Source organism: Chamaea fasciata, unplaced genomic scaffold (genome assembly GCF_029207755.1).
Source record: "Chamaea fasciata isolate MVZ Bird 193981 ecotype frontalis unplaced genomic scaffold, bChaFas1.0.hap1 SCAF_3, whole genome shotgun sequence".
NCBI classification, from domain to species: Eukaryota; Metazoa; Chordata; class Aves; order Passeriformes; family Sylviidae; genus Chamaea; species Chamaea fasciata.
The window spans coordinates 59,038,013-59,060,771 of NW_027094088.1; the positions used below are offsets into that span (position 1 = coordinate 59,038,013).

Consider the following 22,759-nt stretch of genomic DNA (forward strand, 5'->3'; position numbering starts at 1 on the left):
CCAATTGCAAGATTTTATAGATTTGCCTAATGGTAAGTAAATTCAACCCTGACAGTAGTATAATGGTGTATATGTTGTGAGGAACAAAGCATTTTACAGCCTCCTGAGCAGGACCAAAAGGTTGCTAACACGGTACTGCAGTGCTAATACAATCCAGTGGTGCCTCCATTCATTACTCAGCCCCATTAACTGAGCCACTGAAAAAAATGAGCAATCCAAATAAATGTTTGTTGGTTTAAATTAGACCTATTAAAAGCAGGTATTTAGCAGCTTTCAGCAGCTACGAAATATGTTTTCCTGCTTCTGAGCTGAATGCTAAGAACCAGCTTTTCAGCTGATTTTCAGGACTCTGGTCAGCCTAGCTAACCAACATACCTGCAGCCAGACTGGTTTAGACCACCTGTGATCCAAAATCGTAGAGGCTGTACAATTTTAGGGGAACTGCATGGGACTGTGTACCTTGGAGGGCTCTTGGGAGGACATGGGCTGGCTTCTGTGGTATTTGGTGGGCAATAAGCACTTCCAGGAGCCCAAACTGCACCAGAGAGTATTCTGTAAACAGCTGAAATTACAACCTAGTACAACCTACTAGGGAAGTGATAAGCCAGTTTATCTGGTGAATGAAAGAGAAGGACAGGGGTTCAAAACAGATCTGAAATATTATTCAAACTTTAGACAATGTAATGTGTGGGAAGGTATTAAATATAATCTTAATACACTGTGATATAGTGTTAAGTATGCTTTTTTAATTAACAGAGCAATGGAAATAAGTAAGAAGTCATATTTGGCCTTTTCCATTTATACATGCTCTTCTAATTCTAAGCTTGTCATGGAGTTAAAAAGTCCAAGATCAGTAAACTGATCAAGATTCTGAAATCTAATATGTTAGGAGTTAACGAAGAATGCCAGTTCACCTTATCTTGGGAACTGCCGTAAGTGTTTCTCAGTGGGTTTCCCCATCAGCCTCTTAGCTGTAGTTGCCCATCTGGGGGAATCTGCTCAACTGTGTGACTCAAAGGATTTTCATATGATGGCATAGAAATGAAATATTACTTTCCTTCCATTGATTCTTGCAGCCACATCTCCATAACCAATGAGTAGTCACTTTGGAAAAAACTGCATAGATAAGAGTATGCCCCAGGCAGTGATCTTGAATGGATCCCAGCATGGCTAATGCCTGTGAGAAGTCACCTGGGATAGTATTTCAAGGGAAAGCAACATTTGTTTTTTCTTGCTGTGCTAAAGGTACAGCATTGCTGCTTATCCTTATGATCCACAGGAGTACTAAAGAGCACTCTAGAAGTGCCATTTTCTTTTACAGTCTATTGGTTACAGACACCAGGAACTGCTGTTGGAGAAGAAATGGCAATGCTATCCCACTTCACAAGAGGGTGCCTTAGAGCTAGTGAACATGGAAAACATCTCGGGTAAGGATATTCTGTGAGGTTTAACCTTACACACACACAAGCACCTACACACACAGACATCCCCACTGTAGCTCTCTGTATTATCTAGCTATTCTCATGAAGATGCAGTTATAATATAAATGTGTCACCTTATACAATATCCTAGATGTGAGTATGCTTATGTTACCGTTTGGATAACTGTATACAATGGGGATTTTTAGTTCTGGCTTTTCTGACTTCTGCAGGAATATAATGAGCATGGCAAATCCTAGAAGTACAGCCACCCTTAAGTGTGCAAGGATTATCTGGGTAAAAACTGAGGTTTTGTATGAAGAAATAATGAACTTTTTACGTGTAGAAATAAAGCAAGACTATTCTGTCCTTAAGAGTATTTTCATTTCATACAGTTGAAAGGCAAATTAGAGACTATTTATGTAATGTTTTCTTTGGCTTCTGCCTGGCATTCTCCACAGGCCTTATCATAAAACAATTTAGAAACAATATGTATATTTGTTAACAACCACACGCAGACAAATACAATGGCCCTCTCAACAAAAATCAGAGACAAACAAGCAACTGGCTGATAAAATCTTTGTGCTGTACGGTTACTGACGATTGTGAGAGGCAGCAGCATCTACTTCCAAATAGCTTACAGTCATGCCTAAAACCTCTGCAAGATTATTTATTAGACTTCATTAAACCAGTCTTCAAATATTTTTTTGCTCTGTACATCCACACCAGGACAAGTTGTGGGCTAGTAGGATTGCACAAAAACATCCTGTCCTTTAGATAGAAAATAAAGAAACACTGGCACCTGTATTTTATCTGTCCCTTTTCCAAAACAAGGAGGAGGCAAAAGTTGGTCTGTCATTTTATTTCATGAGTTCATTTAGATAAAAGTGTCTTCATTGATGAGGCAACTTTGAAGCGTATAATTTCTGGTAGATGATGCTCTTTTATAGATAGTGTAGGAAGTACAGCAATATATTCCGTTAAGATAGCACTTAACACCCCATGTGAACCGGTGGGGTATCAACTCCTGAAACACCAAATTACTACAAAGACCCTGTGAGGTCCCAGCTGGCACAGGGCTCTCTGCCAGACTTCACGGCGGACCGCAGGAACGAGACCGAGCTCTTTCTCTGCATCACACTGACACCGTGTGGCAGCTCCGCAGACGCCTTTTGCTCCGGCTAAAAACTTCGCCTCCGCACCGATGGAGCTAAAACAAGCTCGAGCTCTTTTTGGTGGATGGTATTTGATTACTCACTTGAAGCAATTCGTGCTGTTTTGTTACGAGGAATGATTATGTGACATCATGTAAGCCTCGACTTGTTTGAAATATAGTAAATCTTTCTTATTTTCTCAAAGTGAATTAAAGTAGCAGCTACACAATTCTGCCTGAGCACCATGCTTTGCTTAGATATCATTGCATCATTGTTATCTATATTGAAGATATAAAAAATGAAACCCCCAAAGTGAGGGACACCTACCCAGGAGGAGAAAATCACTATAATACATCACAATACATCACAATAGTTTTTACCAGTCAAGTACCTGGAAAAATACACAGAAAGAGTGATTTATTTATTAAAGACAGTATTAAAGGAGAGTATGTTTTAATTGTCTTGCTTTTAATCTTGCATGCTTCTTAAAAACTAATCAACACTCCAAGGTTCAACTTTTAGGATGAGCAGAACTTTCTTCTCCTCCTTAGGCAGATACAGATTCACTTTGTGTAGGCTTTGGGGATCTGTCAGAGATTCATAAAATTATCTTATGTAATTACATCTCCTTTTTTTCCAGATGACTAAATATATTACAATAAGCTTTTGGGTCAAATTGTTGAAAGGGACAAATTCCCTCCTGACTTCTTCAACATGCATAGACAATGCGTCGCATCCATTTTGTGTAGGTTTGGTCTGCTAAATAGGTCTTTGATGCACTGGATCTAACCAAAATTTACTGTAAAAACTTGGGGTTTTGTTGTTGTTGTTGTTGTTTGGGTTTTGTGTTTGGTTGGGTTGGGGTTTTTTGGGTTGTTTTTGTTTGTTTGTTTGTTTGGGTTTTTTGGTTTTTGGTTTTTTTGGGGGTTTTTGTTTTTGTTTTTGTTGGGGTTTTTTTTGGTTTGGTTTTTTTTTTTTTTTTTTTTGAGAGAGAAAGCTGTAGACAACCTGGTTTATAATATGTGATCTCCAAGACGACATCCATTTCTGCAAGACATCACAAGAACAATTGAGATTAAGTAATTAAATGGTGTATACAGAGTCACAATGCACTTCTGCTCTGTTGAAGCCAGCAGTGGGAGATGGCAACGTGCATTTTAAGTGATTTTAGCTACCTCTACAAGAAAGTTCCACTGGCATGTTTCATAAACAGGATATGCAGTAATTCATGTGAAAGTAAAAACTTCCTCAGCGATGGGAAATGATAGCATAACCTTCTTCTGCAGTATTTTGATTCTTCGCACCTCAGTAATTCAGACTTCCCAGTGCTCTCATCTCTAAAAATTCTGTAAGATATGTTAGCTAATTACAAGAATGTAAAGAGCCTCATAAGAAGCCTAGGAAAGCCCATTCTTTTCAGGTGGTCTGCCTGGATTTCTACTGTCTTGGGGCCATGTTTCCTTACAAAATTACACTGAGTGTAACAGATCATTTCCCAGTTATTCCAGATCAGACCAGAAGAGGGCCAGATATCACCAGCAAATGTATCTGTGTTCACTATTCATTCAAGGTATAATGTATCTATACGTCCATAAACAATTCATATTGAACACTAGAACCAAGTGTACATCATTTCCTTCTCCATGTAAAGAGACTAAATACAGCTTTAGACCTAGTTACAGAACCATGACAAAGAGCATAATTAATTTTTTATAGTAGACTGTGCCATCTTCTGCAGCCAGCAGAAGACTTAGAAGCCAAGTTACAAGACTTAAAAATTAATTCATAGCCCTCAAGCAGTGTGCTTTTTGCCACAGAGAAATTCGAGGCTCTGGCACAGATGCAGGATGGCAAAGGTAAGGCCTGCAGCCGAGACATTTGAAGAGACACAAAGAAATTCTCTGTCAAGCTTCAGAATGAGGCTGGTGCTAAAGCGCAGCTTTGCCAGAATGCTACAAATGCAGAGACTCATAACAACTAGGCGGGAAGTTAACAAATGTGACACACATCTACAAGAAGGGCTGGAAGGAGATCTGGGGAGCTACATGCCTATCAGCCTGACCTTGGTTCCAGGGAAGGACATAGAGCAGATCATCTTGAATACAATCACATGACATGAAAAGGACAACCAAGGGATCGTCCCAGCCAGCATGGGCTTAAAAAAGGCATATCGTGCTTGACCAACCTCCTTTTATGAAAGGCTGTGAACATTGTTTACCTAGACTTTAGTAAAGCCTTTGACACCATTTCCCACATCATTCTCCCAGAAAAACTGGCTGTTCATGGCTTGGGTGGGTGCATAATTTGCTGGGTAAAAAGTATGTGGATGGCTGAGTCCAGAGAGTGGTGGAGGCTGGTCATGAACGGTTCCCCAAGACCCTGTACTGGGACCATCCTGTTTAACATCTTCACTGGGAACTTGCATGAGGGGATCATGAGCACTGTAGCAATGTGGAAATGATGATGTTTGCTGCTACCTTCCCCCAATAAGCATCTCTTCTGGGGAAGCCGCTTGGGCAGGCTCACAGGCAAGGCACTCAAGTCCACACACCGCACACACCACGGATAGCTCAGTGAAGAGAGGCAGGAAGGGTCTCCTGTGTAAGTTCCAGCACAGTTTATTTTGCAGACACAGGCTGAAGGGTTCAGGGACAGAAAGACCCAGGTCAAATGAGTGCCCAGGGTTAAGTATGGGGGTCAGGAACCGATGGTCTGTGGGCAAGGGGCAGTACAAGGGCAGGGCAAAGGGCAATAACCTATAGGGGACATGGGGGCAGACCACCAGGGATACCACAACCAATGAGGAAACAGGGAAAGGAGAAACGTCAAGAACTAGGGACATACATGAACAATAGAGGTGGGCAAAGCCCACAGACCAATGGGGAAAGCAAAACTGAGGTAGATTGACATAGTGTTGCAGACCACGATGGTGGAAAATCTTTTCTTTCAGCCTAGGTGGGGAAACTCTCTGGTAAATTCTTCCAGGGCAAAGCCCTGGAGGTTACCCTGAGAGGTTCAAAGGTTTCCACAAAGTGCACCCTCAGTCGGTTCACAGATGACACCAAGTTAGGTGGGAATATCCATCCTGTAGGACAGGAAGCTCTGCAGAGGGATCTGAACAGGCTGGATTGATGGGCCAAGCCAATTACAACAGAGTGAAGTGCTGAGTCTGGCACCTAGGTCACAACAACCTCATGTAATCCTTCAGGTTTAGGGCAAGGTGCCTGGGAAGATGCCTGATGGAAAGGACCTGGGGGTGCTGGTGACAGCAGCTGACCATGAGCCAGCTGTGCCCAGGTGGCCAAGAAGGCCAAGGCATCCTGTCCTGGATCAGCAATAGTGTGGCCAGAAGGACCAGGGTGGGGATCACCTCCCTGTGCTCAGAACTGGTGATGCCATGACTTGAATCCTGTATTCAGTTCTGGGCCATTCACTATGAGAAAGACATTAAGATGCAAGAGTGAGTGTAGAGAGGGGTGAGTGAGAAAGCTGGTGCAGGTTCTGGAACACAAGTCCTGTGAGGAGTGCCTGAGGGAGCTGGGGTTGGTTAACCTGGAGAGAAGGAGACTCAGAAGTGACCTCATTGCTCTCTACAACTTCCTGAAAGGTGGGTGTAGACAGGTGGAGGTCAGCCTTTTCCCCCAGGTAACAAGCTAAAGGATAAGAGGAAAACAGCATTAAGTTGCACCAGGGGAATTTTACTTTGGGTGTTAGAAAATTATTCACACCAGTGATTTGTGAACCATCAGAATAAGCTGCCCACGGAAGTGGTTACTGTCCTTGGAAGAATTTAGGAGATGTGTGAATGTGGCACTTAATGACATGGCTTCATGATGGAACTTGGAAGTGCTGGGTTAATGTCTGGAGTCAATGATCTTAGAGACCTTATCCAACCAGAATGATTCTGATTCTATGACTGTCAGCCATGCCAATGTTCCTTATGGACAAGACCAAAAGGCAATTCTGCTGTCTTCTGATCAGAAGATCAGTCTGGAATTTTGAGGTGACACAAAACTTTTGCATTTCACTGTATTTGTTTTATTTCAGTAAATTAAAAATAGAGATAACTAAACATGCAATAAATGGCAACATAAATTTGACACATGTTGTGGCTGAGGAGGAATACAATAATTTGCAATGGTATCCTCTAAAATCTGTTTGTAGGCTTCCATAATTATTCCTAGTTTGTCCATGGTCTCCATAGCAGCCTTTCCTGAGGCTCAAGCCTGGTGTGGTGACTCACAGTGGTTCAGCAAAGGACTCAAGTCCTTTCCAGCGAGTCTGAGTCACAGGATGCCAAACCTGGACTGGTTTCCTGTAATATGGAGGTTTCTGAGCTATGGTAGATACTCATGGTACACGAGCCACCTCAGCATGATGGCCCAACACCTCCCAGACATTGCCACAAGGTATGCAAGAGTAAGCAGGAGATGTTGCTGCTGCTGGCATACAAACACAAATATTTGGAAACATGCTTTAGTGAGTTCCTGGACTCTTATTGACTCTGCCCCTGAACTCCTCAGAAGAGCAAAAACAGTTTACCACAGCTCAGCAGTAAAAGAGCTGAATATAGAGCTCACCATGAGCCCTGGGCTGGTTTCCCAAGCTCATTAGAGGCGCTGCTGTGGGCACAGAGTGTTACAGCAGCTGCCCTCTGACCCTGCAACACTAGAAGTTCCTCATGGTGCTCTTATTCCTGAGCGTCCACTCTGGAGTGGTACATTGGGCAACTCGTTCTGGCACAGGTACCTCCTCAGCAACAAGCTTGAGCTTTGCAGCAGACTTTGATAGAACGGGGGTCAGAAATGAGATCTTTGCCTCTTAGATTAGCGTCCTAACCACAGAGTCACAGATTGAGGCTTCCTTTTATATTCCTTTCTGACTTCTGGTCCCCACTGAATCTCATTTTTCTGCAAAAGTGGATGCCCTCCCATGCAGCAAATGGGCAGCTCCTCCCAGCTTGCTGAGTATGGTTTATAACCTTGTATTTAAAGGGATAATTTTGTACTTTGAATCGGCTCAGGCTAAGGAAAGGCAGGAGCCCAGGCCACCCACTTGCTGGATGACACAGGGAAGTCTCTGGCAGGTGCTTTTAGCAGACAGCTGTTGTACACTGGGCTGGACACAATGGTTTAGTGTATTCAAGATGTGTTCAGAAGAGATTGATAACAGTCCTGTCTGAAATACAGACAGATATTGCTTTATTTTCTTCAAACATGGTAGATCCTGAGGTAAATAAGAGCAAGAAACCCCAACATATTAGTCAAGCAAATTACCTCTCAGTTACTGACAGTAGCAACCAGTGATATAAATCTGTACCACCTGAAGATCTCTGAAGCCACAACTCTACTTGCCTTGTGACACATTTCACTTCTAGGCACATCCAGACCAATGAGCTGAAGTCTGCTCTTCCTCTGCCTTTTTCGCTTGAAAGGCCACACTACACAGCAAAGAAGCAGTTATATTGAGTAATACTGACACCCATGTCACACATCGCCTTTCAGCTTTACCTACTGAAAATGCTTAGTGGAACGCTGTCATGGTTTAGGAATGGTATCCCCCAATTTAGTGTTCCCACTGAAACACTCCAAACCAAATGCCACTCTTCATTCCCTCATTTTCTCCCCTCATCCCTGCAGCAGGATGGAGAGGAGAATTAGAGGCACAAAAGGCAAAGATCGAAGGTTAGGATAAGAACAATTTACTGGAAACAACGAGATAAGAAAACAAAGAATAACAACAACACTCTTAGTAAGATTGCACAAGATGGGCAAGTGACTGGCATGTGAGTGCTCCCCACCACCAGCCAGCAGGAAGGAGCCCAGCCTCCCTCCTGCCCCCTGTGTGTGGTGTGAGGTGCTATGCAATAACCTCATGGTCCTGGCCATACCTCTCCTGGCTATTGCAAAAATTAAACCTGCCCTGGATGGAACGAGGACAAGCTCTGATACCACACACCACCTGAAACAGAAAACATTTTACATCCAGATGGACAAAGCTGTCGAGTTTTTCTGAAGGGAGTTTGATGGCAACTGTTGGATGCTCCTTGGGTCACATCAGGCTTCAAAAAGAGAACCTAGTATCTGTCATCCTGGGCTATCATCAGCCACTGGACACCAGGACCAGCACCAGCATTTATTCATACGCTCTGACACCACCATTACAAATGTCTTTAAAAATCAAAGAAGAAATTAAATCAGAAGAAATATTTACACTAACATTAAATAACTCCTTTCACTGTCAATTTGACTTGTCAATTTCTGGCAAAGACACATCCCAAACCTCACTTAGCTCCTGCCCTGTCTTGATGACCATAATAGCTTTCACAACTGCTCTCCATTCCAAAATCAAAGGTCAAACCAGAAGTCACAAGCTTGAATACGCTCTGGTTCCATTTTTATCCAGGAGCTAGGCTGGCCCTGCACCTCTTAATGGAAACTGGCATCACCTTAAGATGTCAACATATCTATTTGTATTCAGGAGACAGTACCAGTTGTAAAAAACAACAAACAAACAAACAAACAAACAAAAAACCCAACAAAAAAAACCCCACGAACAAAGAACCCCCCCTCTTAATACCTTTACCATCTTTCTTCCTACCTTCCTCTCCTAATAATAAATGTAACTAATGTTACAGTTGGAGAAATTATCTTCAATTCATGGAGCAAAGACTGAAGCAACTCCCATCCCTCCTCCAAAAAAAGTGAAATTGTGCTCTATAACTGCACCAGTTGGTAGTATTTGGTACAGAAAGGGTCACAAACAGCATAGTACTTCTGATGGGTTTATTGGTCACAGGCAACATTACAAAGCAGTTACACTGAATAATGCTGTCACAGTCCTATCATAATGTGAGATTGCTACAACACATTTAGATTTCACACAGTGAAACTACTTGAGAAAAAAAAATCATGCTCGTAACATAAGATCAAGAAAATACATTTGGTTAAAAGAAAAAATGGTCCCAGAACTTCAGCCCACTCAAACTGAAGTTAATGGAAAAGCTTCCTCTGACTACAGCAGGCTCTGAACCCAGCCTTCAACATGCCCTGGCCAACCTATAAGGTCAAATGCCTCTCTGCCCAGTTACAGGTTCCTCATTCTTCTGACATACTTGTGCGCGATATATTTTCTCCTTTTTAAATGAGAAGACCATAAATGTGAAATTGGCTATGCCAAATTTTATACATAACAGAGCCAATTTTGGGTCATCAGCTTTAGAGAGTGGAAGAATTACAAGGGTGATAATATGTGTACTGGAAAAGGAGGGAGTTCCTAAACTCCTGAGTGCCTGTAGCAGCTGTTTTTGTAGCCTGAAAGCTTCCAAGAAAGGTCATTACACACTTCAGAATTTGCATCTCTGACAGCACCTGCATTTAAAAATGGGATTTCAAAACCACAGCTGCCAAAAACATGTACCAAACAGAGAAACACATCTTTATTTCAATAAAGCAAAATCTTTTCATCAAATCTAAGTTTAGCTTGAAGTAAGATAATTATTTCTGGGAGCTCAGACATATTCCTGACATGCTTTCTTCTCATTTACAGGTGACTTGATGCATCCTACACCCACCTGTTCGGAGGTTGCATGAACAACATACGAACTGTGCATCTAATTCTCCATCGGTGTTGGAGCCATCAGAGGGCAGCAACATGCCAAGGATTCCCAGACCACAGAACAACTGTAGCTGGGCGTCTCTTCCACGTGGGGGAAGGTTTAGTTACCAGTCCTACTGACCCCAGTATAGCTTCTTGCACCATAACACTGAAGGTTTTGACACCCGAAGCTTAAGAGTGCAATTCACACTTCAAGGAAAACTGGAGTAAGAAGAGTGCTGTTGTTTAGATTTCAATGGTCACCAAGAATGTAGCTCATTCCCAGAACTCTATTTGCTAATTGTTTGCATTTTTAAAGTAGAATACTGATCATCAACCATGCTTTATAAAATACTCCCTCTCCAGTGCACATCAAAGATAACATCTGTGTTCGTGTCTCAAACTATGATGACCAAATGATGTTAGCATAATAATGGACATGGTTCTACCACATCCAAGTGGGAATGACAGGCGCTGCCATCCTGTGTCACAAGCATAGTCCATCAGGAGTCCCTGAGATACAAATATGGCACTCACTCTCCTCTCTACTGGCATTTTGGTCAAGAGTTCTCAATAAAAGTTTCAGCTTATTTTTTATAAAAAAGGTTTCGTTAATTAAAAAAAGTCTATTTACAAATCAGTTGTGACATGAATAACAACATTCCATAGGAAAAATCAGACTGTCTCAAAAGTTGGTAAATATGTTTTTAACTGTAAAATGTCAGATACTGGCTGTTTTCTGTCTTGATAAAAGCTGAGTCCAGTAAGTAATTCTATATCTCTGATCCGAGCTGTATGAAACTTCATTCTCTCTTCAACCCACATGGACTCAGACTTGCCATCCTATTGGGACAGAGGAATAAAAAAAGGGGGTTATAAAACTATTTTTTTTCTCTTGAGATGCATTTAATCTACTAAAAAAGACATTTTGATGTTTTATAAAGACAAATCAATAACTGTTGGCAAGCATCTAACAAACGAAGTGTGCAAGATTATACACAGTTAGAAGCTTGTCTGAATTTAGTTCTTGCTAAATTTCTTACCTCCTCAAGTATACAAAACCTGTATCTGCACCAGTTGGTGATAATGGGGAATGTCAAGTTAGGTCCAGCATCTATCATCAGTATGACAAAAATATTTCTGGGAACTGTGTCTGACTCCAATTCCCTGCTGCAGGATTGGTCTACACACTTTCCACACTTTTTTTCTGGTGTATATGGAGCGTAGTTACATGTGTTCTCACCACAATGCCAAGGTACTTGAACCAGAAGGAACCAGTGCTCTTCAGGAACATCTGTGTCTTCTCCTTCTGGGAATGCATTTGGCCTTAGCACTGACCCTTTGTTGTGGGTGACCCCTCTTGGAAGCTTTTCATCCTTCTCAGCTGTTGACTGAATAAGTTGCATTACAGAAGTCTATGTATGTATCACACTGATGGTCTCTGCATACTCTGACTCCACTCCGCTAGCTCTAAGTTTTGCTCTTTGAACAAACCTTTTTTCCCGATTGATCATATTCACAGACTTGGACATAATTCTGTTTGCAAAAATACTGTCTTCTCTTTCAAGATGAGCATGTAGACTGGACCATTTTTACAGGCTTTAACCAGTTAATCACTGATATCCAATAAAACAAGCTCAAGCCTGACTTCAGATATTTATGGGGGCCAAACAGACTACTTACTGCACAGCTTTCACTGTTGTCTTCTCTGTGAGGTACAATGTAAGACAAGACATCTAGAGACCCTTCACACTCCAGAGGAGTTTCAGAAGTATTTTTGCAGCTAGTCAGCACAATGAAGAAGTGAGTTGGAACTGGAACTTCTGAATTACTAGGGTATCTGAAATACAAAAGATCTTTCTGTAAATTCACCAAATCGCACTTGCACAAAGATCAAATGACAACATTCAGCTATATACAATTTTATCAATTCACCTATACTGTCCAAAGAAAGCTTAGTTCTGGAAGGAAAATTCCAGATTACTATTTTTGAAAATCAAGTTTGCCTTGTAGGCTGATTTAAGTAACAAGTTTGATGAGGTGTAACAAGTTGATTTGCCAAAAAAATGTGTAAAACTCCAGAGGAGATGAAGAGTTCAGCCCGAGTCCAAGAACCTCTCTGCCTGCTAGCTTGAACCAATTTTGCTTATTAGTGTAACTCACAACTAGTGGTAGAATATTGCCAGCTCAGGATGTATCAACCATGTCACCAGGGATAAGTCCTTGCCTTGTCCTCTCCTAGAGGCAATGGCAAAGTCCTAAGTTTTCAGGCAGGTAGACACCATTTCACATGCAACAGCTTCTCTTATACTCCACCTTCAGGTTTAGGATGACACATTTTGAAGGTGTATTTTTCTCGTTGTGCTTGTTGCTTCTTTATGAACTTACTTTTCTGCTTAGGACCTTTTGCGTGTCTTTCCGAAGGAGGACAGTAATTACTAACAGACCAGTATTGGAGGAAAGAAGCAAAAGATTAGAATGTGAAAGGTTCTCACCTTCTCAACTTTTCTGGGGTATCATAAAGCCCATCAGAGTCATAATCAAACACAGGACCACTGACTACATTGACACCATTCCTGGCGGCAGCATATTCAGGTAGCAGGTGTTGATGGAAGTAGTTCCATAACACTGAAACATAGTAATGGAATCAGGAAACAGCCTTCACAATAGAAGCTGCTAATACAACTCTGCAATCATTCAGTGGAGTATAGACAGATATGACAAGCTAGGAAAATAACAAATTCTACAGGTGTTTACTGTTGCTAAAGGTTGCATCCAACTGGGCAGCAAAATTCACTGCTCCATGTCCTGACATATCTAATCTATATAGTATTTTAAATTACAAGTAAGAATTAAACAGTATTCCTTTACAAGAACAGGACATCTCTTTGTTTTTCCAGTAGAAGTACCACAGTTATCCTCCTTCTTCACCAGGAATATGCTTATTTTCTGTCAGCCAGCCATCTCATGTTCCCTCTCTCCCAGGAACCAGGAGTTATTTGCATGGTTTGGAAGCAAGTACAATACCAGCAGTCTTCTATTCAGCTATGGACATAAAATAGGCATAGAAATAAAATACCTTTAAATGCAGGATACATTGGCACAATGTTGCTGGTAAGCAAGGCATCATAGTGAAGTTTCTTTGCATCTATCATAAAATCTGAAACAAAAAAAGGGCAACTAATTACATGGATTTGTTACTTTAAACTTGCATTTTCATGCTTTTAGTGATCAGTGTAATAACATTGAAATGGAGCTGACCTAACTTCATTTTCCAAAACCAATGTGGGTGTAAGTGCTGACTTCAGTACCTGCTGGATTCCATCTAAAATACATAATCTTAGTAGCAGCAGCAATTACACTTGTCAGATACACAGTTGGCAAATTTCATGAGATTTAAAAACATCAGAACAGGCTTCTGAATTGTGAGGAAAGAAATAAAATTCACGACTGTCAGGCCAACTTTCCCTGACTGCAGAATCTAGGCCTAAAGACAGGATTCTGTTGAAACTTTGCAAACTACATTTGATGTGGATGTTTAAATAACCTGCTATTCAGTGCAGTAGAGTCAATAAAAATCCTTCTATATCAGGTCAGCAACAGTTCACAAACAATTCACCCATGCAAAACAAAGTGAAATTTGCAATCTACCAGCTTGCTGGACTTTATTCAATGTCCACATGTCCCTCCCAGTTTCTTCTGTGAGATGCCACTTTAGAAACATGGTAAGCATCAAAACTTCTGGGAAGTACTAAGTGACCTTGGACAACCCACCAACTGCTGAAGCATCTAAAATGTTTTTCTTTCCCATATGCTGAAGTGAGCTGCAACAATTCAGCAACTGCTGCTTTGTATTCTGATTAGGTATCAAGAACATCTACAAAAGACTACACCTGCTACATTACAAATCATGTAAATCAGATGTGCTATACAATAAAGATAAAGTACTTACTTGGAGGAGCAAGAAATCCATAAGTTAGGCGAGGATGATTGTTGTAAAACAGACAGGTCTGGTTATGATTCTGCGAAATACGAGCATCTTTATGTAAACAGCTGGAGGCAGCTCCTGTAGAAGAAATCCATTTGTCCTATTGAACAAGAAGAAAGTATCATTGTGAAAGCTGACTTAAAATAATTCTCTCTATATGTGGGACTGCAGAACTCTAAATATTTAGCTGCAGCTGCCTTTAAGAGTGTGAAGGGCTTAAACTAAGATGCAAGACTTGTTCCTCTTGTATCAGTGGAAAACAAGCCCTCCCATCCACTTCATATACCTTGGAAATAAAGTGAACAGAACTGCAGCATTTTAGTCAATTATAACATCTTCTAAAAGAGAATCTAGAGTTGCCACTGAAGATAACCTGATTTACTGACAGATAGACAGACTCACATAATTGACAGATGTGTGGGCCACCTGTTACAGTAACTGGTTGCTTCATGCCACACCCTCAAAATATTTAGGATCAAGTAGATCTTGCTAGAGTTTAGCTAAATTAAATCATAACAGTCATTATTTAAAACCTATGATTTCCAGATAATCAAACTAAAAAGTATTCTCTACTATCCTAATTCCTTTTAAGCATGATCTAGCTTCCAAATTTTCTGTGATGGGAAAGGCCAACTTCAAAAAATTTTCCTTCATCAGATCAGTGCTCTACACTGAACAGGTGTATCTTAAGCATAGGGTTCAGGACTGCAAAGACTTGCTTTATTTTCACTTACCTTTTTCTTCCCCAATCACAATTATATTCTGAGAGAAGGATCATATCCGGGCATGAATAGCTCAAGATAGTCCTGAGATTATTTTTCCAAAAGGATCCTCTCACATTACAAACTGCTTTAAGACTATGAAACCCACATTGACGCCAGTTTTCAAGGACAGCACTGACAGACTGCTGTAGCAGATCTATGCTACCAGTGTAGTCTCCTAGGGGTTCTGTACAAATGGCAATGGACTCCTCACTTCCTGGTGGATCTGCTCTAGAGGCAAAATTGCTTCACTCTGAGAAATGGAAGAATCAAAGCCAATCCTTATTAGCATAGCAACCTCACACAAATTTCCACTTACGTGTATCTTATGTATATCTTACGTGATTCGACTTAGTTTCCTGGGAGATAATATCACAGACCCATTTCAGCTGGAAAAAGGCCTCTAAGAAAATTGAGTCCAGTCTTTGACTGATCATCACCTTGTCAAATAGACTACGGCACTAAGTGCCAAATCCAGTGCTTTCCTGAACATCTCCGCGGATGGTGACTCCACCACCAAGGTGACTCTCAAATCACGAGCAGATACAGGAATCCCTCAGGAATAACTGACACTCTAGATTTTTACCTTTCAAGGTTGCTTCTAATCTTTGTTCTCATACTTACATCTTTGCCCACAGTGTACGCGCTCCAGAGAGACATCCTGTAGTCCCTGCTGTACCCGCTGACATAGTGGTCATGGTAGAGGAGGCAGTAATTATGTTTTTTCTGCAGAACCCTGGGCCGTCCGTAGGGTAAATTAAGTTCTTCTGTCTTCTCAACTGCAACAGAAATAGTATTTTTTGCTTTTCAATTAATACTGGTTGTTAAGCACTCTCCTCTTTTGTATATCAAAGACTATCTTAATTTTCAATTGCCAAGCAAACAGAAGCCACAGAAATGAGACAAAAAATTTTCATTATTATATCAAAGGCATAGTTTCTATACTAAGGAAATAAATTAAGTGATGAAGCCAGTATAAAAAAATCATTTAAACTTATATTGCACAAATTAAGCTTATACTTGAATCAAAACCTTTTGCTGTTAAAAACAGGAGATCAATTAAAGTTGCAAAGTTAAAGTCTTTGTTGCCTTTGTGTTTCAATTTAAAAATGTGGGATCTGCTTTTATCTAACATTTAGATGGGAGAGAAACCAATTCTGGTGATTCGAAATTACTATTTCTGTAGAAACCACATAGCTGTATGCAAATTTGCATTTAAAAGACCAGGAAATACAGAGATCTAAATAAACAATACAGTGAAGTACTGGATTGGATTTTCAACTGTGCAAGGACTCACTACTTTGCCTCTGAAAATTCAAGTACAATCATTACAAGACTAAAATTATAAAGAAGGCATCAAAGTATAGCTTCCATTAAATAGGTCCCTACCATACACAAATTATTATACAACTTTAAAGCAAATTTATTACATGGGGAAAGAAATTGAGCAATGAATGTGCAGTGGTTTTTCCACAGTAATTCCACAGCACAAAAAAAAAAAAAAAAAAAAAAAAAAAAAAAAAAAAAAAAGTGAAGATTATGACAGTTACTTCTCCATCCATGAGGGAAAACAAATTTTTTTTTAATAAAAGTAAAAATGCAGTTATAATTTTTTGTCTTTACAGATTGTCAAGTTATGACAATCAATGAGAGAACATGCAAACTGAAGTAATTAATGAACTCTATATAAGGATAGAGTTAAGGATCTTCTAGCTGGTTACTAGAATTCTTTCATCTGTGAAATGCTTTTTACATCTAATTAGTTCTTAATCAATACAACTCATAATGAAATTATTGCTGTTAAGACAGTGCTATACCAGGTCTCACTGGTAATTCAAGACAAAACCCTACTGCTTCAAAAATGCAGGTTTAGAGCTTTAAGTTCCTATTTCTACAAAAGAGAACTGAAATATGTTATTGTGCCTGGCCTTTTCAAGTTTCTTCAAAGCCCAGTTAAGGAAAGCCCTCAGAGATCCTTAGAGTCTGTTTTAGCAAAACCTCTCACACACTTTGGGGAAAACACATCAAATCACTCTAACTGGATTTGATTTTGTTGCTCTCATGAGCATTACAATACTGAAAGACTTACTTTAAAAAGGTTCTTGGACACGCTTTAAAATGATGACCTGTCATTAGTGGAAAAGATTCAAGAAAGCTCTATCCACTCTTTGTTTTGGGACAAACGACACAAATCAACAGAAGCCTTGAATTAGCTCTGGATAAGCAGTAAATACTGGACCCTGCCAGTAACTGGCATTTATGCCCAGTTCTTAATAATAGTGAGCTATAGAAGGGTGTTGCCAAATATCGTTTATTTGCATAAAATCCCCAAGGTTTCATGAACACACACGTGCACACAAGGCAAGGTCTTTATCAGCCTATTTCTGACAGCCTAATCTTCTTGATATCATCTATTAAGGCATTAGCACCAGGGACTAGGTTCCATTTTGACCTACAGTTTTCATTATTTAATTGCTGTTTTACCTGTTTCATGCTCAAAACAATTTATTTCGTTTTATGACTTATGAGCACATCTACAGCCTTCCAAACTGCAGTTTAAACATGGCATGTGTATGTCCAATGAATGGAAATAAAGTATAAGTAAAAGAAGTAACATCTCAAGACCACATAACAAACATGGAAAACATTCCTTATGCCTCATTAAAAGTATGCTGCCATTATGGATATCATTATTTGCACTGATTTGTTATCAAGTTCCCTATACACTCTTGCTTCCCATTCTGGAATGCTCATTACTTCAGTACTAGGAAAGTCAAAAAGAGCAGATAACACATATGCCATAAAGACACACGCAGAAGGATAAACATTTACCTGAGAACAAAGGGTTCAGGAAGACTGTATTCAAAAACATGAGAATCATAGAATGGTATGGGCTCTAAGAGACCAAAAAGACCATCTAGTTTCAACCACCTTGTCAAGAGCAGGGACATTTTCCACAAGACCAGGTTGTTCAAAGCCCCATCCAACCTGGCCTTTAACACTTCCAGAGGTGAGGCATCCACAAGTTCTCCAGGCAGGAAAACAGTTCCAGCAAGTATTTCAAAGAATTTTCACATCATTTACTTGATGTTTAAGAAGATTAAAATCATAAAATATTTGATCACCAATAATTCTGTTGCTGTTATTAGCTTTTTAATTTTATATTATTATCTGAAATTCTTACCTTCTGCTTCAGTAAGATTTAAACGCTGATGAAAATCCCTTACTGGCAAACCCTATAATTATAAAGGAAAAGCAGTGAGATTCTACAGAGCACATTATGAGTTGGTACCACGCTTACATGTAACTTCTGTCTTGCAAATTATGCATACACACAATTCACTGATATGTACTGGAGAGGAGCTACAGCGAATTTGCAGAAACAAATTGTTTTTGCCACAAGAACAGCTACAGTGTTGAAAGCCAGAGCCCAAATACAATATTCACAGGACAGAAATTTCAACATAATTAAGTGAAACAAGCAAGAACTGAATGCTTTCCCCATCAAGCTTCTGTGGCATTTTTCCAGGCTCTTCAGAGATTTATGTGACTTAACATACGCAATCTGCAAAAAAATAATACACAAATACAGACTAGCACGCACTAACCTCAAGAAAGAGTTTGAAACCAATAGTAAGGGACTGTAGAACAATCTGGAAAATGCAAAGTTTCACTCTGAATACAACACAGACTTCTGCCCCCACAACTTTAACCATTTCAGTGCTTACCCCTGTCCTGCAGGAGCAGCCAAGGCTCACAGAAAAGGCTCTTTCTCCCACCACAGAGCATTCAGAAGGATGACTTGTTTCTTTGGGATGGTGGGGGGTGTAAACAGGGTGTTTTAATAGATGGTTTAGGCGTCCATGAGTTCCATTGTTTTGGGCTGGTTTCAAGCCAAGCAAATCTATGAAAGAATTCAAGTGATATTAACAAGAGGAGAAAGATTGTAATACACAGCTGATTATATAGTGCTTGCAAGTATGGATGAGTCAGAGCTTCACTGCTTGCTGCTTGTAACACCCAAAAAGAAAAGCAATGTAACCTCTTTAAAAGGGACCACACATGTTCCTAGCTAGGGTTCAGTATGGTACTAATCTTCTTGTAAGGTTGGGCAAGTCGCTTGAATACAGCCACCAATCTCAAGCATTTGCTCTTAAGTATTTTCTGGATCAAACTCTTTGGCAATACTTTTCTTCTCACAGAAGCAGTATAGGTTCTAACAAGAGAGGGAAGCAGGCAGGAAATAATGGAAAACAGGTGAGGACCTCGCGGGGAATAAATGAACAGAAAGTGGTAGGTCTAGTGACAAACTTTTGGAGAAACCATGGAACACAGAATGGAGACACAGGAATAAGGAGTCACAGTAACACTGTGTTTGAAAGAGAGGGGAGAGGAGGCTATCCTTCATGATGGTAGAGAGATTGTGAAGTAGCCGTTTTTAGTAGTGGCGAGCCAAAGCACCATCTCTGGAAAACCAGAGCAATACACAGTGTGACCAGTGGAAAAAAGATATATACAAGGTAGCCTGACCAGTAGATCCTAAACTGCTATTAGTCATTTAGAGATGGCCCTTTCTCAGAAAAACAAACAGCTGAATTGTGAAAATCAGTAGCAACTCTTTAGGACGAGTTTCTGAGGACACTTAACAATCTGTTATTAGAAGATTTACAATGCCCAAAAGATATTATATTTTATTGAACAAAACTGACCCCCATCCATTGTACTTACCACACATTAAATTATACACTTCAATGTTTTCAAATGGATCAACTTGAGTACCAAACTTGAATCCTGGTCCAAAACCAATAAAGATAGCCTAGAATTTACAGAGAAAAGTATAGTGGAATTCTGTTTAAGACAAGTTGAAATGAAAATTATCTTCATACTCAGAGGGCATTTTCTTCCAAGAACTCAATCTTTACTTTACCAACACAGTATGTATCAAGTCAAAAGCATGTGGTTTTCTCTTAAAAAGAATAGATGCATAAGAATAATTTTTTAAAAGCAGCAGAAGAGTATTAGGAAACCCATTTCTGTCTCATTGTTGCCTTTAGCCATTTATGACGTGCCTCGCTCTTCTCTGCTCTTGAAGAAATTAAAAGGTATTCTCTTAAATGCTTTAAAAGATTTAATGGAAATGTTGATCCAAAGTAACCATCACATATCACATCCTGTAAACAATTTGGAAGCTTTTAACTTGGGGCTATAAAAACATCTGTTGGTAGCAATTCTTAAAGTGGTTTAAGCAGTGGCAGGATTGTAGGCTTCCATGCCTGGTTTGCAGCTGTTCTTTCTTCTTGCACCATTTCCTGAGCTGTACTGGACCTGATCCAGGAATGCTGCCAGCTCAAAAACCTTTCCTTTTTTTTTTTTTTTTTTTTTCCTGATGGCTCTTTTCCTTCTGGTTCAATTCCCCTACCTACTTGACACTGCAGCCACACCAATCTTACACCAGCATACTGCAGGATTTGCTGCATCAACAAAGAGGCAAGAGCAACATATGCTTAAACTCAAATGCTGCCAAAAACATTGTTTTGAAACCTATCCTCAGTTATTCAGCTGATTTTTAATGAAGAGAAACAGATGGCACACATCTGTGGTATCAGGATACTGAATGAGAGATGGATGTTTTACACTGCATAGCATGTCCCTGGGTAAGATCTCCAAGCTCTTTGTGGACAATGCAATGCAGTTGTCTCAGATTTTGTAGCTGTGTGGCAAAGACAGGCTAAAACTCAACACTGAACTCCTTTTTTTGAGATTAAAGCATAACACAAGGCATTATTTTGCAACTGTTGATACTAGAATCTGCAGGCTAATAATGCACTCAACCAGCCTAATTTGAACCAGATGAGACAGGGACACACTATCTCCTTTCTGTTGTTTTCGGTAATTATAGAGTATGAAATGTTGTTATGCTGCTATAATGTTAGCCACAAAAAGGATAAATTATACCTGTTTTAACACTTGTTAGGGGTGCCATGAATTGACAATCCCAAGTGTGACAAAAAAGTTTAAATAGAGTCAATTTACTGAAAAAAAATTACACAGTCAAACTCCAGCAGAGAGATGGAATACATTTGGCATCATGTGGCTTGCTGATTGCAACCCATTACTAGAAACACTATTAACAGGTTTTCCATCATCAAATCAGGGAAGATGTATAAGCCTGGAAGGGTAAATTGATGCAAGATTAAGACTGTTTTTAAAAAACAGTTTGATGCCAACACTATATAATTTTACAACACACAGAAATAAAAGACTTTTAAGAGAGAAAATTATTGAAAACAAGTTTCATGAGAAGACCTACAAAGTCCACATAACGCACAGATTTCTCTTTATAAATGTGTTTACACATATTCACTGTAATAGTTCCAAGTACCTCACAATGGTTTGTGGATTTTAATCCTGAAAACAGCTTTTTGAATTCAAGAATATTTGCTTTCATTTTACTGATAGCAGAAACTAAGGCAGAGGATAGTTTAAGTGACTTCCCCAAATTAGACAAAACTAAGGATCTGATTTCATGTTTCCCTATCATCTCTTCCCATTTCTCATTAAAGAGAAGGAGTTCAAGACTCTCCTTATTTGTGTGGGCTATCCAGTACATCACAATATCAGACCTATAAATGTTTGATTTCTTTAACTGCAGATGGAATAACACCACAGATCTTAAAAAAAAAAAAAAAAAAACAAACCGTCCTCAACACCCAGCAAACACAGCATTTGAAAATAAAGGAGGCAAAAATAAGAGCTAACATATTACCTGCATACTGGGGAAGCGATTGTCTGAGCCATGAAATCCACCTTTGCAGCTTTTAATCTCAGATGGTTTTCTATTAAAAATACACAGTTTATTTAACTCACATTTTTCAAATCATATTGACATAAAGTAGATTCAGTGGCGATTTCTTTAATTCTCTGTTTAAAGATACTTAGAGGATTGTCGATAGGGAATGAGAAGTCTTTAGTTCTCGAGAAAATAATGCCTTTAAAATCAGAATGGTAATTTTCTCTGCAAATGTTATCCCTTTGGAATTTTCATGTGTCCATCAGAGCAATTTAAAGTCAAAGCACATGAAAAAAAATTTCATTTCAGGATAACTGATTTGTAGTTCACTGTCACTTGGGTAACAACTTTACAGTACCTTATGTAAGTATATTCTCAATATTTATTAATAAAAATGCTAATCTAATTTAGGCCGTTTAGACAGGAATCTTACAGTCTAGTAAACATCCAACCTGTGCTAGGTCCATAACACACAGTTCTATTAACCCAAACCTGATTTGCACAACTTGCAAATGTCTACAGTGTTACACAACAGGATTTACTGAAGAAGTGCACTGAAAAACTCTTCCATGATGAAAGCCCTGAACTACCACAGAGGTGCTCAAAATTAATACCATTACAACAGATACCACCGTTCTGGGACTTGCAAATTCTTTCATCAAAACACATGAGGTAATTAACTACCATGGACTCACCAAGTTTAATGATTTACAAGACTGATTTAACCTAGAAATTATTTACATGCTCTGCTTTCACGAACTCACTTTGGAAATTCCTACAGCATGGCAAGATGTACTCAAGTATCTGAGAGTGAGGACCTGAGTTTCTAACCTGCCACTACCACCATACCCAGCAGGAAGAATATCAACAGCTGCCAGTTTAGAATTAAGCCTCCCCAGGCGAGCAAAACCTGCAGAAAAAAAGCATGCATTGTTCCTTTGGAATGTCCCTTTGCTATGACAAACAAGAATATCACACTCAGCAGCTATCACTGAACTCTAAGCACTTGGAAGAGAAAACAAGAAATTATTTGTTGTACAGTCGGGTACTGA

At 39.6% G+C, this 22,759-nt stretch overlaps 1 protein-coding gene across 1 annotated transcript in view; it reads right to left on the reverse strand.

Moving 5' to 3' along the window:
• Positions 1–9,343: 9,343 nt before the first annotated feature.
• ENPP1 (ectonucleotide pyrophosphatase/phosphodiesterase 1) overlaps positions 9,344–22,759 on the reverse strand; it is a 53,345-nt gene continuing 39,929 nt past the window's right edge. The window contains exons 16-25 of the mRNA XM_066179166.1: positions 21,684–21,753; positions 19,646–19,733; positions 18,646–18,821; positions 18,102–18,153; positions 15,542–15,696; positions 14,121–14,256; positions 13,248–13,328; positions 12,664–12,796; positions 11,852–12,008; positions 9,344–11,011 (exon numbers count right to left, since the gene is read on the reverse strand). Coding sequence (XP_066035263.1) covers positions 10,844–11,011; positions 11,852–12,008; positions 12,664–12,796; positions 13,248–13,328; positions 14,121–14,256; positions 15,542–15,696; positions 18,102–18,153; positions 18,646–18,821; positions 19,646–19,733; positions 21,684–21,753 — 1,216 coding nt within the window. The 3' untranslated portion in view covers positions 9,344–10,843. The remainder of the gene's footprint in view (positions 11,012–11,851; positions 12,009–12,663; positions 12,797–13,247; positions 13,329–14,120; positions 14,257–15,541; positions 15,697–18,101; positions 18,154–18,645; positions 18,822–19,645; positions 19,734–21,683; positions 21,754–22,759) is intronic.